The 17,735-nt window shown below is 40.1% G+C and overlaps 1 protein-coding gene across 1 annotated transcript in view; it reads left to right on the forward strand.

Annotated features, from left to right (window-relative positions):
* LOC132815482 (unconventional myosin-Id-like) overlaps nucleotides 1-17,735 on the forward strand; it is a 143,060-nt gene that overhangs the window by 39,620 nt on the left and 85,705 nt on the right. The window contains exons 8-12 of the mRNA XM_060824445.1: nucleotides 1,502-1,708; nucleotides 3,457-3,602; nucleotides 9,135-9,249; nucleotides 12,323-12,493; nucleotides 15,042-15,112. Of these exons, the coding sequence (XP_060680428.1) occupies nucleotides 1,502-1,708; nucleotides 3,457-3,602; nucleotides 9,135-9,249; nucleotides 12,323-12,493; nucleotides 15,042-15,112 (710 nt within the window). The remainder of the gene's footprint in view (nucleotides 1-1,501; nucleotides 1,709-3,456; nucleotides 3,603-9,134; nucleotides 9,250-12,322; nucleotides 12,494-15,041; nucleotides 15,113-17,735) is intronic.

Raw genomic sequence — 17,735 nt, forward strand, 5'->3', positions numbered from 1 at the left:
GTTTTTGGTGAAAATGAAAAGTGCAATCCATTTCTAGCAGCAGTTTGGTAACTACAAAATGGAGATTGAAGGTAATTCACAAAAAAGACAGGCAGCCTGGGCAAAATGAATTTAGTGCAATGATTTTTCTTACGAGCTAAGGTGCACAACCTGAAAATTGGTGAGAACAGATTCAGGAATAATTCTCAAAGCAGAATTGCACAGTACTTGGAAGGGCAATGGGAAAGTTATCAGAGTGGTGGAACTAATTACCTTGTTCTTGTAAAGAACTGACACAGGACAAATGGGCTATTCCATGATTGGCCAAATCCCATGTGTTGCAAACATTATCGTATGACAGTTGTAGGCTTGATACTCAGAGACGTAGAAATGTACAGAACAGAAATAGACCCTGCAGTCTAAATTGTCCAAGTTGACCAGATATGCTAAATTAATCTAGTCCCATTTTCCAGCACTTGGCCCTTATCCCTCTAAACCCTTCCTATTCATATACCCATCCAGATACATTTTAAATGTTATATTTGTACTCGCCTCCACCATCTCCCCATATAGCTCATTTCATACATGCTTCACCCTTTGCTTGAAGACATTCTCCCTCAGTCCCTTTTAAATCTTTCTCCTCTCACCTTAAACTCATACCCTCTATTTTTGGACTCCCCTATCCTGGGGAAAAGACCTTGTCTATTCCATGCCCTCGTGATTTTATGGACTTCTATGAGATCACCCTACAGCCTGTGACTCTCTAGGGAAAAAAGCACCAGCTTATTCAGCCATTCCCTATAGCTCAAACCTTCCAACCCTAGCAACATCCTTATAAATCTTTCTGAACCCTTGCATGACTTCCTAAATTTTGGATTATGGGAGTACATCAGTAACTGTGCTGGATGAGTAAACATGAGGTTTGGAGTTATAAATTTAAAGAACTGGAAACTAAAACATGATTGAAGATTTGAAATCATCTATGAAATGGTCTGCAAATAAAAAGCTGGCATCAGTAATAATGAACCTGGAGCTGTAAGATTGTTAATGTGTATCTACCATTTATGATACAAATGACATGTCAATTTGATGATGTTTTACGGGATAAACAACCAAACCTGTAATTTTTTTTGACATGCATGCATTACTCATCATCATTGCTTGCATATTTTAAAGTTCCTCAGTGTATGTTGAAGTAAAAATGGCTTCTTGCTAGTTACCTGTGGAGATATGAGTAACACATCCATTATTTCCCCAATGTAATTATGGTATTTGTGGATATGACTAGTGCATTCAGTGATCCACTGTTCATATCTAGAATAATCCATGATTTCTTTGTATATTGCTAAAGATCACATACATGCTATAAGTCCCATGCTTCCTTTATCTGCACCCAATGTGCATTGGTCAGATGGGCATACCACATTTTTTTCTCTTTGCATACACATTATTGATCGAGAAAGAGAATATATCTTGTCATTACCCAAGCTTTGTTGAGTCCTGTTTGTGTTTTCTTTTACAGGGAAATCTAATGTTTATCACAGAGAGTGACACTGCCTCCATCAGCAATAATGACGTGGTATCACAGATTGCAGACATCACTATGGCAGAGCCGGACACCGTCAGGAAGACCCTTCTTCATCGAACTGTGGCTACAGGAGGGGGTGAAGTGATTGAAAAGGGTCACACAGTACAGGAAGCCGCATATGGTAGAGATGCCTTTGCCAAGGTAAAGGGATGCTGGTGAGACTAGAGTTTCTTTCACCTGAATGTTATGGGTGCACTCACCCCAAATCAACCTCATCCATTGCACAATGTTAGCACTTTCATCTCTGAATCAGTGCATAGTGGTTTCAAGTCTTTCTGTGAGATATTAAACTGAAATGCCTTTTATTTTTTATTTCTTTATGGATGTGAATATTGATGAGATTTAAACTGGACCATGAGGCTTTGGCAGAATGCAACTCTGCAGCTGCTGATGGGTCACAGTCTCTCTTAAAGCCCAAATTTGAGCTTTTAGAATCATTCTGAATCCATTCCATTTAACATGATGGTGGTGACACACCACACAATGGAGGGTAAACTCAATATAAAGACCAAACTCTCCAATGAATGTAACACATTGAATGGACCTATTTCAAGTAAAAGCAGCAGAGTTTTTTCTAATCTTTTACTCAATATTTAACCCCAAACACATTTCTAAAACAGATTATAGGGTACCTGGACATGTAACTGATTGCTCTTTGTGAAATTTTATGTACAAATCAAATACCAAATTGATGACCTAATGAATCATTTGGTGTGCAGCATCATGATAATGGGCTGTATTTTCTTCAAATGTAATTAGTCACATCCAAGATGAACAATATTATCATTTGAGATTTTGGAGCAGATTTGTAGCTCTGGCTGTAAGTTTACTCGCCGAGCTGGTGGGTTTGTTCTCAGATATTTCATCACCATGCTAGGTAACATCATCAGTGAGCCTTTGGTGAAGCGTTGGTGTTCTGGCCGGCTTGCTATTTAACTACCTTGGTTTGTTGTGGTGGATGATATCATTTTCAGCTCTGTTTCTGAGAGGTTAGTAAATCCTGGGACAGGGATGGGAATTCCTAGAGGCCTGGTATCAAACCGGAATTCCATTAAAAAACACATCGATTTAAACCCCATTTATCAACCTTTCAGAAACAGAACCGGAAATGGTATCACCCACCACATTGAACCAAGACACATAAATAGCAAGTGGGACAGAACACAATGCTTCACCGGGGGCTCATTGATGATGTTACCTAGCATGGTGATGAAACGTCTGAGAACAAATGTCAGTGAGCAAACTTTCAACTTAACATTATTATTTCCTTGATTTTATCAAACCCAATGAGGCCATTCCTACATACAAGTTAAAACAATTACCCATCTTATCTCAATTGCCAAACTGTTAACAGTGTATGGTGTTGTGAGAATGGTTTGAACTGAATGAAGTCTAACAACTTTTAAAGCTTGATGTGAGCAACGTTGCTTATTTGTTTAACAATCTACATATGTTTATCCTTACAGTGCAATGTCCTCAGTTTTAAAAGATCATGCTTCTACAATGCTATCAAGGGCATTGAGGAGAAAAGATAAGATTTTTTGAGAATGTGGTTGCAGACAGTTCTTCACACTTTCTTGGTTAGAAAGTAAATTATAAACCTGCATCAATGTGCTTGTAAAGATGTGATTGTGGCTCAATTACACCAGTTGAAAATAAATTAGCATGCAGTGAGAATGTTCTCACAAGGTGTGAGAAATTTTGCATGTGAATTCTATATTTTCAGGCCAGTATAGAAGGACTTTTATCCTGAATCTAAATTTGGTCATCCCTGATCTGAGATTGTTTGATTGGAGTGTATGGAAGAGGATTCATTATGCCTTGATGAGGAAGAAGGTTGGAAGAGGTGTTTAGTTTCTAAGTAAACAAGTGTTATTCTCACTTCATAGGCTATTTATGAGCGCCTATTTTGTTGGATTGTGAATCGTATCAATGATGTCATTGAGGTAAAGGGTTATGATCCACGCATTCACGGAAAGAACACTGTAATCGGAGTGCTGGATATTTATGGATTTGAGATCTTTGAAAACAACAGGTATGGAGCATGATGACATTATCCATTACTTACTGAAATGTGCGTTACAACAAAGGTATACAATTTCCAGCAATAAGGCAGAGCCTATTAGCATTGATTTACATTCAGACACTCACTAGAACTGCTAAGTAGAAATTTTCACCTAATGACCTGATGTATCACCATGTCACACTTATTGAGAGCTGGCCACATATCACAATGTTCAATTTAAGTATGGGTGACCATTGGCAACTAGACCAGTAAAAAATTGGGAATTCATGAAAGTGTCAAGGTTTCAGGTCAGGAGAGCAGAGCCCAATAAAAGTCAGAGTTATGTTCATGAGAAAGGTAAAGATCAGGGTTACTGATCAGACAGAGCAATGTGTAGGGAGTAGACTCACAATTTCACATCTGTGTATTGAGATTAAGCATCATTCTTAAAAAGGAAACATATGTTTTATTTCAGCATGCTGGGAACTTGATAATAATCAGAAGCCAAATCTTCCTGTGTAAGACAAGATATTTAAAAATCTATAATTTATTAATTGGTTTTCATTCTGTGGCTATTCTCCTTCTATCATACTGAATCAATGAAGTTCCATTATACAGTTTCCATGAAAATAATTATTAATCTGATTCTAAATACCTTAATCCAAATGTGATAAGTCACCAGCAATTCATTCGTCTCTAGAATCTTGGTTTGTTATGCCCATAGTCATCTTTTTTTCGATCCCAAAACTTTAATTGATATTTTTATCATTGCAAATTATTGAAACCTCAGATACTATACTTTTCCTGTCGTTTCCAAGTTTAGCAAAGTAAAGGAAGGTTTTAAAATAAATAGATTGCATTCATTTTCACATTGTAGGAAGGTGCTAAGAGTCAATAGTGTAAGTCAAGTGGAAAAAAGTGGTGAATTGAACATAAGTAAAAAAGAAACTTGCTGATGTAGAAAATAATCAAACTAAAGATGAATTGATCTTCCATTCTGAGGAATGAAAAGAAATAGGTGATAAAATTGTGACGTACATTCAAAATTTTGAATTGGATAATTATACATTGCTTAAGGAGGGTTTGGGCAAGGAAACAGAATATTACAGACCCGTCATTCTCTCATTACTTGTGGGAAAATTACAGAAATCTATGATTGAGGACTTAACCCGATACCCAGCAAGGAAAAACTGCCTGGGTTTTTGAGGGTTTAAGAAATGTTACTAGTGAATAAAGGTATTTCTATGGATGTTGCCTATACCAACTTCCAAAAGGGATTCAATAAAGTTCTTCACAAGCAAAAGGCTGCCCATGATATTGGAGTTAACCATTTGATGTAGATTTATAATTGGTTAGGAGTTAGTGATAGAGAATAAAGAGAAATGTCACATTCTGTAATTGGGCAGAAGTGATAAATGGTCCTCCCAGAAATCTGTCCTGGGGTATCAGGTTTTCCTCATAAAATATTAATCACTTAAATGAAGAAAGAGAGTTGTGCATTCTGGTTTGTAGATGATAGTTAGGAGCCATAGTAAGTGCTTTGGATAGGATCATGAAGTTATTTTACCATCTTGTTCGAGACCAGTAACTTTACACATTGAATCCCAGTGCCCAACATAAAAGAATTGTATGACATGATTTCAAGTTTTAAGAGTTTTTCCATAACAAACCAACTGAAAGCAATCTTGATTAAACATTACCGAATCAATGCTCTAAACAACAGAGACGTTAGCTCTTAATAATGCTTTACCATCACTGATAATCCAACGCTGCATTTTATATATACTGTATTGCTACAAGATGTCCTCAACAGGAATACAGGCTTCATAGGAAATAATCCACAGCCACTCCCAACTTCCTATTTCATTATGTTATAATGTCAAGTAATCACTTTTTTAAAAAGCACTTCCTTTAGAACAGAGAAGAATAAAGAAAACAACACAATACAGCACAGGAACAGGCCCATTGTCCCTCCAAGCCAGTGCTGACACATTTTTCCCTTCCATACTAAAACTGTCTTCACTTACAGGATCCGTATCCCTCCATTCCCTTCCTGTTCATGTATCCATCCAGCTGCTTCTTGAGAACCTATTGTGTCTGCTTCCACCACCTCCTCTGGCAGTGTGTTCCAGGTACCCAGCACCTTTTATGTGCAAAGCTTGCCCACACATTTCTTTTAAACTTTGCCATTCCCCACACTCCCACACCTTGAACCTGTGCCGCCATCTAATTGACCCCTCCACCCTCGGAAAAGACTCATGCTTTCCACTCTATCCATGCCCATTCACAATCTGATAAACGTCTATCAGGTTGGCTCTCAACCTCCTGCATTCCAGTGAAAACAAACCAGACTATCCAACCTTTCCTCATAGCTAAAATACCTCATACCAGGCAACATCCTGGTAAACCTGTCTGCACCCTCTCTAAAGCATCCATATCCTCCTGGTACTGTGGTGACTAGAACTGTACACAATATTTCAAGTATGGCCTAACTAAAGTTCCATAAAGCTGCAGCATAACTTGTCTAAACTGATACAGAGGAACCTCAATTATCCGAATGTCGTGGACGGGGAGTATTTTGTTTGGATAATCGAATGTTTGGATAATCAAATGCTGGCTAACACAGTTTAGCCAAGCATCGGGACTTTGCGATCTTGCTGGATAATCCAAAATTCGGATAATCGAATGCTGGATAATTGAGGTTTCTCTGTACTCAATGCTCCTTCCAATGAAGACAAGCATGCCCAAGGCCTTTTTACTACCTTATCTGTCTGCGCTACTACCTTCAATAATCTGTGGATCTGCACACGCAGATTCTTCTGCATATCAATACTCCTAAGGGTTCTGTACAATTTCCACCTGTACTTCACCTTACAAATGCATCACTTCATAGTTGTCTGGATTAAACTCCATCTGCCATTTTTCTGCCCATGCCTCCAATTGATCTATATTCTGCTATATCCTCTGACAATCTTCCTTACTATCCACAATTCCACCAGTCTTTGTATTGTCCACAAGGTTACTAATTAGAACTGCTACATTTTCCTCCTAAACTGTAGACCTCTTCAAGTAAAAATGGTCCTTCCTTCCAAATGACCTGAAGTCCCCACTTCCTTCAAGAAGGCCACCATGAAGAAAAATCATGCAGTGTGCTATGACTACCAACCGGTGGTGCTAATCTCCAGAATTATGAAGTGCATCAAGTAGTTAGTCATGGCTTACATCAACTCAGTCTATCAAATTATCTTGATCCTTTTCAATTCACCTACCGGTCCATCCAGACTCCCTGACCCTACACTCATTCCTGGAGCATCTGGATAACAAGGATATCGATGTCAGGATTACAGCTCCACATTCAACACCATAATTCCAAACAAACCCATTTCTAAACTCTCCCTCTGTAACTAGATCCTCATCTTCCTAACCAATAGTCTATAATCAGTAAGAATAGGTGACAACACTTCCTCCACCACAATCCTCAACACTGGTGTCCTGCAATGCTATGTTCTCAGCCCCCTACTGTACTCCTTATACATTGTATGGCCAAATTCTACACCAACTTCATTTACAAATTTGCTGATGACACCACCATTTTACGTTGGATCTCACACAACAATGAGACTGAATACAGGAAAGACATTGAATGCTTAGCCGCATGGTATGGAGACAACAATATCTCTATCAACATCAGCAAAATGAAGGAGCTGGTCATTGACTTCAAGAAGCGGAGTAGAGAGCACTCCCCTGTCTGCATCAATGATGCTGAGGTGAAGATGATCGAGACTGTCAAGTTCCTAGGAGCGATGATCACCAGCAATCTATCCTGGTCCAACCACCTCGACACATGTTCAAGAAATCACAGCAATGTCTCTACTTCTTCAGGAGGCTAAGAAAATTCGATATGTCCACAGGGACTCTTATCAACTTTTATAGCTACAACACAGAAAGTAACCTATCCAGATGCATGACAGTATGGTATGGCAACTGCTGTTCCCTAGACCGCAAGGAACTACAGAGAGTTGTGAACACAACCCAGTCCATCACACAAACCAGCCTTCCAGCCATTGACTCCATCTGCACTTCCCATTGCTTCAGGAAAGCAACCAATATAATCAAAGATCCCTCCCACCCCAGTTATACTCTTTTTCCACGCTCTTCCATTGGGCAGAAGAGATAAAAGTTTAAATACATATGCGAACAGATTCAAGGCGGGTTCATCCCAGCTGTTACCAGACCTCTGAATTGAAGTCTCAAGTGTTAGTGTTGATCTCTCTCTATCTCTCTCTCTGCACCTTCTCAGCGTAGTACTATATTCTGAATTCTGTTCTGCTACTCTGATATACTTTGTATACCACAATCTGCCTGTATAGCATGCAAAACAACACTTTTCACTGCATCTCGGTACAAGCGACAACAATAAATCATAATCATCAAACTCAGGCTGCCTGCCATCTTATAATCCTATGCTGACTACATTAGCTACAGCCTTTTGTGTCGCCATGAGACTTCTTTTATTCAGTCCAGAAATAGTTAACCTAGCTTCTCTTGCATTTTTTTCTATGTGTAAACATTTAATACTTTATTTCCAATGAGTGTCTCCAAGGTAACCAAACCATGCAGCTGGTTGTCTGTCAAAATTTGAAGCAGATCACATGACCCACTTTGTTTTCTTATTTCACTGTGAATTAAAGACAGTCCAAAATATAATCATCTTATAAAGCTTTTCATTGCAGCAGTACAAATAATCATAAGCCCCGCACTTATATAAAGGGGTTATTAGTTCAAACACTGCAGATAACACAAACCTTGGAATTGTAATGTACTTAAACTCCCCTGATTGCAATGGTTCGTGAAAGTGGTTTAATCACCACCTTCTCAAAGGCAACTGGGGATGCACAGTGCAAGCTGGCTTAGCCAACAATGCCCACATTTCCAGGAATGAGGTAAAAAAAAAGACTATAGGACCTCATAGACTGAGGCATGTGTAGGCATGTGACAGATGAAAATTAATACAGAAAAGTGTCAGATGATGTATTTTTGGAGAGAAAACTAGCCTTTGAAGTTGTTGGGAGAAGTGGATAAGGCTCTTAAAATGCCATACACCATACTTTTATAAGCAGAGGCCTAAAGTATAAATGCGAGCTGGCGAGCTCAACTAACTGGTCCTTGGTTCACAATAATATCAGCACAGGGTTTGATCCCCATTCTGGCTGCAGTAGATTTGGGGCCATTCCCTCCACTCTCAGATATATAATACAGTCCTGGTTCAGCAACCCATGAATAATCAAAGACGATACCTTGAAAACAAAGAAGAGTACAAAAGCAAGCAAACTACGGTAACTTTTAAATAAAATATTAGCTACACCTTGGAAGTCTCCTGACACTATGGCTAATATCTGAGCCTAAAGCCCTGGGTTCAGATCTCACTCTGGTGCTTGAGAACAACAGGAGATGGGGCCATGGGGTAATTTATTATTGCTGTACTCAGATATCAATCTCCTAGAGGGAAAGATGTTTAAATGCTAAAGGAAATACTAATAATTTGGTATGCTCTTCCCACAGTTTTGAACAGTTCTGCATAAATTACTGCAATGAGAAGCTCCAACAGCTCTTCATTGAACTGATCCTGAGGCAAGAGCAAGCAGAGTACCAGAGGGAGGGCATTGAGTGGCAACATGTAAGTCATCACACAATCAGGAGCAATTTGTCAATGGAATGCAGAGCTCAGAAGGTTAACAGTGAACCTAATGAAAGGTTATGAAGGGTTATGGCAGTGTTATTATTGGTTGGGATATTTAATCTCTACCCATTCTAAGTTCCACTGTGGAATTTGCCTGCCTTAGCGCTGGAAGAACACTTACCCAACTGCTAGTCTGCGTGTAGTCTCCCAAAGGGATTATCAGCCCTAGAATGCTGCAGATTGACATTTCAGTAATGTTGTAGTACCTGTATAGGGGGTCAATTAGCTCAGATAGCTGGTTTGCAATGCAGACCGATTCCAAAAGTGTGGGTTCAATTCCCACACTGGTTGAGGTTACTATGAAGGACTCTTCTTCTCAACCTCTCCCCTCACAGGAAGCACAGTGATCCTTAGATTAAACCACCACCAGTCATCTCTTTCTGTACTGAGAAAGCATCTCTATGGTCTGGGAAGACTATGTAATTTTTACATTTTAGTACACATACAGAAAGCTTGAATGTCTTAAATATGAAGAGTATGTAATCATTACAGACACTGAATTTAATGGGGGAAGACAAAAGGCAATAAATTTTCTCCTGCCACTAAATTGTTAAAAGTGGCTTTTTCTATGTTCCCACTTTAAGAGTAGTTTTAAATGGGGTCGACCAATGACTGTCTCATATCCCAATACTCTCATCAATAATATAGTGTCGACTGCTGGACCTAACAGGAATATGGAGGAGAAGCAGAGAGAGAAAGCCAGATGAAGGCAGTGACCTGGTGCCTCATTGCTCATATTTTCTGCTCCACTGCTGCCCTCAGTTTTGTGCAGGCTTACACATGGAGAACTTCAGCCCTGAATCAGCAGGTTAGCAAAGACAAGTTCACAAACTTAAAGCAATCACCTGAACAAGTGGGCACAGACAGATCTCTCCAGGCATTTGGAATAATGAATTTTCTTCCTAAACCATTGTTGTGGGAGAGTCTGTAAATTCTTTTCAATGTTTCTGAGGGACCAGTTTAGGGAGACTGATATACATCAGGCATTGTTTTATATCTGATTAGCTACGTGACTGACACTCATCAGCTCTATGTAAAAATCTCTGAACTAGTGTCTGAGATTTCACCACTCCTGTTACCTGTTTATTCAATATAAAAGTGCACACACATTATCTGCATCACGTATGCAACACACATAGCTGCATCCAGATAGGCTGTGCATGGATTGGTCTAGTAATAAATGAGGTCTGCAGATGCTGGAGATCACAGCTGAAAATGTGTTGCGGGTTAAAGCACAGCAGGTTAGGCAGCATCTCAGGAATAGGGAATTCGACGTTTCGAGCATAAGCCCTTCATAAGAATTGGTCTAATCAAATTGTGAGGTACTCCCAACTGTACACAAGGATCTGACTGAAAACAAACCAGCCAAAAATGCAAACAACTTACCCAATCCAAGCACTGGTAAGTTTCATCCACTTGTTGAGCAAGATCTGGTTACCATGGGCACCCCAAGGTCCAGTGCAAAGGTTCAGTTTCCCAATGGCATTACATTTTCTCTGAAACCCATCAATAAGCTATACTAGCAAGTTAATCATTAATGGCTCTTTTTAAATGCCTATCAAAGACTTTGAACTTAAGAACATAAAACATAGGAGCAGGAGAAATTCACATACAATTTCCCAATGCACTCTTTCATTTAGTACAATGATGATCCACCTTCCTCTCAACTCTATTTTCCCACCCCCTTCCCCACATCCCAACAGAGAGCTGGTCTCCAAGAAGACTAAATGTCGGTTGATCGCAGTCTTGAATATATTTGACAATGGAACATTGACAATACTCTGGGGTGGAGAATTCTAGTCATTAAAAACACTTTGTGTGAAAGATATTCTCCTCATCTCAGTTCTCAATGGTCAACTCGTTATCCTGAGATTATGTGCCCCATGTTCTACTGTTCCAAACCTGTCAAAATCCTCCAGAATCTTGTCTCCTTCAATGCAATCATCTCTCATTCTTCTAGACATCAGACAGGCCAGGTGCAGTTTATTAGCTGCCAATCATAATATAACACTCTCAATACACTCAATGTCTTGTCTCAAAACCACATACATTCGTCTTTCAATGTGGAGCCGAAATCTGAGACAGTACTCAGAATCTCATCATAGTCCTACAAAATTTATTATCACCATTGCTTTCATCTTGGAACCAAGTCTGATCACGAATAACTCTACTGTGGGTGCACAAAAAAAGGACTATCATAAAAACATAGAAGCCCTACAGTGTGGAATCAGGCATTTGGCCCTCTGAGTCCACACCACCCCTCCAAAGAGCATCTCATCTAGACTCACCCCCTACCCATATCTGTAGCCCTGCATTTTCCATGGTTAACCCACCTAGCCTGCCTGGACAGTTTAGCATGGCCAATCCACCCAACCTGCATATCTTTGGACTGTGGGAGGAAACTGGTGTGCCCAGATGAAACCCATGCAGACATGGGGAGAATATGGTAACTATCTCTAGTTAAATGTTACAAAATATTATCTGCCTAATGCTCAGCCAAGCTTCTATTTGGAAACCACATAAGAACAAACTATATAGGCCGGTTCTTGTTGGTGTCTACATAAACTCACAAACATTTAATTCATTTTAATTCATCTTAGTAATATCCTGGAGCAGTTCCCCTGGGTCTCCTAAAGGATTAACTATTTCTCCTATTTTAGTATATCAGCATCATCGATATATACTACTCATATCAATTTTGCCAGCACTAATCCTTGTGAATACTATTACCAATGTTGAACTGCACAGAAAATTGCCCTTAATTTCAATCCCTTGTTTCTATCCTTCTATTTTCAAATCCAATTTGCTATCTTCCCCTTGATTCCATACTCCTTAATAATATCCAGTAGTGTCCCAAAGACTGTTGTAAAGTTTACATAGACAAGATTCATCAAGCTTCTCCCATTTATCGTGTTCCAGCTTATTCCATAGTTTGGCAATGCTTAAGTAGCCCAAAGATTAACATCAGGTGACTGAGAGTTTCTTTCCTTTCTGTCTTTTCATTGTCCAGATTGACTATTTCAACAATCAAATCATTGTGGATCTTGTGGAACAGCCACACAAAGGAATTATTGCCATCCTGGATGAGGCCTGTATGAATGTCGGGAAGGTGACAGATGCCATGTTGGTGGACACCATGGACTCCAAGTTGGGCAAACATGCCCACTACACTAGCAGAAAGGTGGGACAAAACCAGAAGCTGGGCACAGCAAAAGGTCAGGAAATTTATAACAGGCAGTGACTAACATAAACTCAAAATAACCAAGGCAAGCAGAGACTTGAGGCAAGTCTGATTATGCCAAACCTTAACCCCATTAAATCTACAGCTGGGATTTCCTGTGGGGACATTGAGTTGTTCTGTTGAGCAGGTTGACAATAGAAAGGAAGTGGAACAGTTGGCCTGGCTATTTTTATCATCTGTTGCTTCCACTGTAAAATATCTCTCAGTAACCTGAGAAGGACTCCAAGGACAGAATATGACAAATTGCTATATGCAAATGAACTGCTGTGTTTCCTACATTACCACATTGTTTTGACCTCAAAAAGCACTTCATAAAGTGTTTATTTAGCTGTAAAGCATTTTAGGATTTCCTGAGCTTATAAGTGGTGCAATATAAACTTAAGTTCTGTTCCTGGTTTCATACTTAAGGGCTGAAATTCATTAGAATGGGTGGGTAGCATATGCCATTGCCTGACCAATACGATGGAAAGGCAGTCTGTAAGCAAACCTGTAGCAAACTGGAGTTATGTAGCAGTGCAGAACAATGTTCACCAAATTTGCAACAACAAAGATTAATCATTTTAATTATCGAGTTGCTGTCCCTTAGACTTTGACACAAAATATTACTTTTCCCACCACTTTACCAGATGTGGAAGGATTAACCAGCTTCACTGTTGAGTACCATAAATTGGAGGGAAATCATGCCAAGCATCCAAACCATTCTGACATCTGTCCTATATCTATTCCAAAGGAGAGAACTGCTGTGTATCAATTCCCATGAAAAAGCAGCCCTGACCCAATGAGACAGTTTCGACAGGTTTTCCTTTATCAATGAGACATGTGCATTGGTTAGAAAGCTAGCACTATTTGCCATCCCTTGTTGTTTTTTTGAATCTGATAGTGCGCATTCATCTTGATCCTCTGCAGTCCATGTAGTGGAAATGATCCCACAGTGTTGTTAGGTAGTGAGTTTCAGGATTTTGAACTGTGCTAAAGAAAAAGTGATGATACCTTTCAAAGTCGGACTGTTTGTGACTTGGGTGGGGTGAAGAGGAAGATGTCTAACTCTAGGAAGACTCACAATTAAACTCAGTCTGCCTTCACCTACAATTCATTGCTGAGCACTCCACCAGTAGCCACTGGGATAGCAATGAGAAACAGTAGCCACAGTTAATCTATGCATTATCTAACCTGAGAGTACATAGACCATAGAATGCTACAGCGCAGTATAGGCCCTTCGGCCCTTGATGTTGCGCTGAGCTGCGAAACCAGTCTGAAGCCCTTCTAACCTACACTATTCCATTTTCATCCATATGTTTATCCAATGGCCCTTTAAATGCCTTTAAAATTGGCAAGTCTACTTGTTGCAGGCAGAGAGTTCCACGTTCCTACTACTCTCTGAATAAATAATCTACATCTGACATCTGTCCTATGTCTATCACTCCTCAATTGAAAGCTTGCCATCACCATCCAAGAAAAAAGGCTCTCACTGTCCACCCTATCTAACCCTCTGATTATCTTTTATGTCTTAATTAAGTCACCTCTAAACCTTCTTCTGTCTAATGAAAACAGCCTCAGCTTTTCCTCATTAGACCTTCCGTCCATAATAGGCAACATGCTTCTACATCTTTCCTATAATGCAGTAACCAGAATTGTATGCAATACTCCATGTGCAGTCGCACCAGAGTTTTGTACAGCTGCAACATAGCCTCATGGCTCCAAAACTCAATCCCTCTACTAGTAACAGCTAATACACTGTATGCCTTCTTAATAACCTTAGCAACCAATGTGGCAACTTTCAGGGATCTACGTACATAGACACTGAGATCTCTCTGTTCATCTACACCACCAAGAATCTTACCATTAGCCCAGTACTCTTCATTCCTGTGGCTCCTTTCAAAGTGAATCACCTCACACTTTTCCTCATTAAATTCCATTTGCCACCTCTCAGTTCAGCTCTGCAGCTTATCTACGTCCCTTTGTAACCTGCAACATCCTTCAGCACTATCCACAACTCCAACGACCTTAGTGTCATTCGCAAATTTACTAACCCATTTCTCTACGCCCTCATCCAGGTCATTTATTAAAATGACAAATAGCAGTGGTCCCAAAACAGATCCTTGCGGTACCCCACCAGTAACTGAAATCCAGGATGAACATTTCCCATCAACCACCACTCTCTGTCTTCTTTCAACTAGCCAACATCTGATCCAAACTGCTAAATCACCCACAATCCCATGCCTCCATATTTTGTGCAATAGCGTATCGTGGGGAACCTTATCAAATGCCTTACTAAAATACATATACACCACATCAACCGTACTATGGTTCAACCATTAGCAACCAAGCTAAGAGCAATCTGGTTAACTAAGTATAAAATAAACCTGTGACCCCCCCTCCCCCCCCCCCCAAAGAAGGGTCTGTTCATGTTGTGCAGATGGCTACTTAATGAGGCATCTGACGGGTCCAAACAACTTTTCGTACTTAACACTTTGTTTTGTGTCTGCAGCTGTGTCCGACTGAAAAGAATATGGAGTTCAACAAACACTTCAGGATAAAGCATTACGCTGGACAAGTCACGTACGTCCCCTCCTTTTACCTTTAGAAATGCTTTGTTTTGTCTTTTGTGGCAAACTGAAAGGTATATGCACTATGAGAAAGGTACAACATTCACCTCCCTGTCAACTCCCAGTTTATACTCATAAACTAACAGCGAATCAAAACTTAACAGAGAGAGAGAGAGAGAGAAAGAGAGAGAGAGATAGCTGATCAAACAACTAAAAACATCTTTAAAACAAATGTAAATAAATCAGATCATTCCTATTTGTATATATTAATCACAATAACCTGTCCTCTTCCCAAACATAGAAGTGGGGATTTCCAATCACAGGCAGTTTGCAGAAAAATGTCTTGTATGTATATTATCCAGCTTGCAATTGGCTACTGTATATCTGCATAGAAAGGAAAAGGTTAGTAATGTACGAGTTGACCTTGTAAGACTTTGGGGTTCACATTAATTTTCATGAGAAACCTAAGTCAATTAAAATTATAGAATGCAGTAAAATAAAGCCAATCTGAAATGTCTGCCAGTCCTAGTTAGGTACAAGAGTATTTCCAAGTATGATTATGTAGGGACATAGAGTTAGGCAGAATGGAAACAGACCCAACATTAGCGTGGTGCTGGAAAAGCACAGCAGGTCAGGCAGCATCTGGAGAGCAGAAAAATTGACGCTTCGGGCAGGAGCCCTTTATCAGGCCCAAAATGTTGATTTTCCTGCTCCTCGGATGCTGCCTGACCTGCTGTGCTTTTCCAATACCACTGTAATCTCCAGCATCTGCAGTACCCACTTCTGCTTATCGAAACAGACCCTTTAGTCCAACTCCTCCTTGTTGACCTGATATCCTAAGCTGATATAGTCCCATTTTCCTGCATTTGGCCGATATTACTCTGAACCCTTCCTATTTATATACCCAACTAGTTGCCCCTCAGGTACCTTTTAAATCCTTCCCCTCTTACCTTAAACCTATGCCCTCTAGTTTTGGATTCCACTACTGTGGTAAAAAAAAACAACCTTGTCTATTCATCCTATCCATGCCCCTCATGATTTTATAAACCTCTATAAGGTCACCCCTCAGCCTCTGACACTCCAGAGAAAATAGCCCCAGCCTATTCAGCCTCTCCCTATGGCTCATACTCTCATTCCCTGGCAACATCCTTGTACATCTTTTCTTAATCCATTCTTTAATGAATCCACATTATATTTCATCTACTATGCTCTAGCCCATTCACTCAGTGTGTCTACATCTCTTTTAATGTGAGAGAGGAGAGATACAAAAGGGTCCAGAGGGGCAGTATTTTCACAGAGAGGATGGTGAGTGTCTGGAACAGGCTGCCAGAAATAGTGGTGGAGGCGAGTACAGTTTTGTAATTTAAGAAACACTTGGACAGAATGGGATAACTATAGAGGGATATGGACCAAATGCCGGCAAATGGACCTAGATTAATTGTGAAAACTGGGCAGGATGGACCAGTTGGGCCAAAGGGCCTGTTCCATGCTGCAAACCTGTATGAGTCTTATGGGAAAGTGCAGGCATCAGTACTAGGACCCCAGCTATTTATAATATATCTTAATGATTTAGATGATTTCACACCAGTTGTTGGAGGGAATCTTAAGGTTCAGGATTTACATGTATTTGGAAAGACAAGGACTTAGTAGGGACAGTCAACTTGACTATGTGCTTGGGAAACCATGTCTCACTAACTTGATTGAATTTTTTGAAGAAGTAACAAAGAGGATTGATAAGGCAGAGCAGTGGACGTGACCTATACGGATTTCAGTAAGGCATTCGACAAGGTTCTTCATGACAGAATGATTAGTAAGGTTAGAGGACATGGAATACAAGGAGACCAAGCCATTTCGTTACAGAATTGGCTCAAAGATAGGAGACAGAGGGTGGTGGTGGAGGATTACTCTTCAAACTGGAGACCTATGCCCCGTGGTGCTTGGTCCACTGCTTTTTGTCATTTATATAAATGATTTGGATGTGAACATAGGAGATATGGTTAGTAAGTTTGCAGGTGACACCAAACTTGGAGGTGTAGTGGATAACGAAGAACGTTACCTCAGAGGACAATGGAACTTTGATCAGATGGGCCAATTTGCTGAGGAGTGGCAGATGGAGTTTCATTTAGATAAAGTGAGGTGCAGCATTTTGGAAACACAAATCAAAGCAGGTCATATATACTTAATGGTAAGGTCCTGGGGAGTGTTGCTGAACAAAGAGACTTTGGAGTGCAGGTTCATAGTTCCTTGAAAGTGAAATTGCAGGTAGACAGAACAGTGGAGCAGGCACTTGGTATGCTTGCGTTCATTGGTCAGTGCATTGAGTATAGGAGTTGAGTGATACAGGACATTGGTTAGGCCACTTTTAGAATTATGCATGCAATTCTGGTCTCCCTACTACAGAAAGTATGTTATGAAATTTGAAAGGATTCAGAAAAGATTCGTAAGGATGTTGCCAGGATTGGAGAGTTTGAGCTATAGGGAGAGGTTATTTTCCCTGGAGTGTCAGAAGCTGAGTGGTGACCTTAAGGAGGATTATAAAATCATGAAGGGCATTGGTAGGTGAGAGTGTGGTGCTGGAAAAGCACAGCAGGTCAGGCAGCATCCAAGGAGCAGGAACATTGACATTTTGGGCAAAA

The sequence above is a fragment of the Hemiscyllium ocellatum genome, chromosome 4, assembly GCF_020745735.1.
Source record: "Hemiscyllium ocellatum isolate sHemOce1 chromosome 4, sHemOce1.pat.X.cur, whole genome shotgun sequence".
NCBI lineage: Eukaryota > Metazoa > Chordata > Chondrichthyes > Orectolobiformes > Hemiscylliidae > Hemiscyllium > Hemiscyllium ocellatum.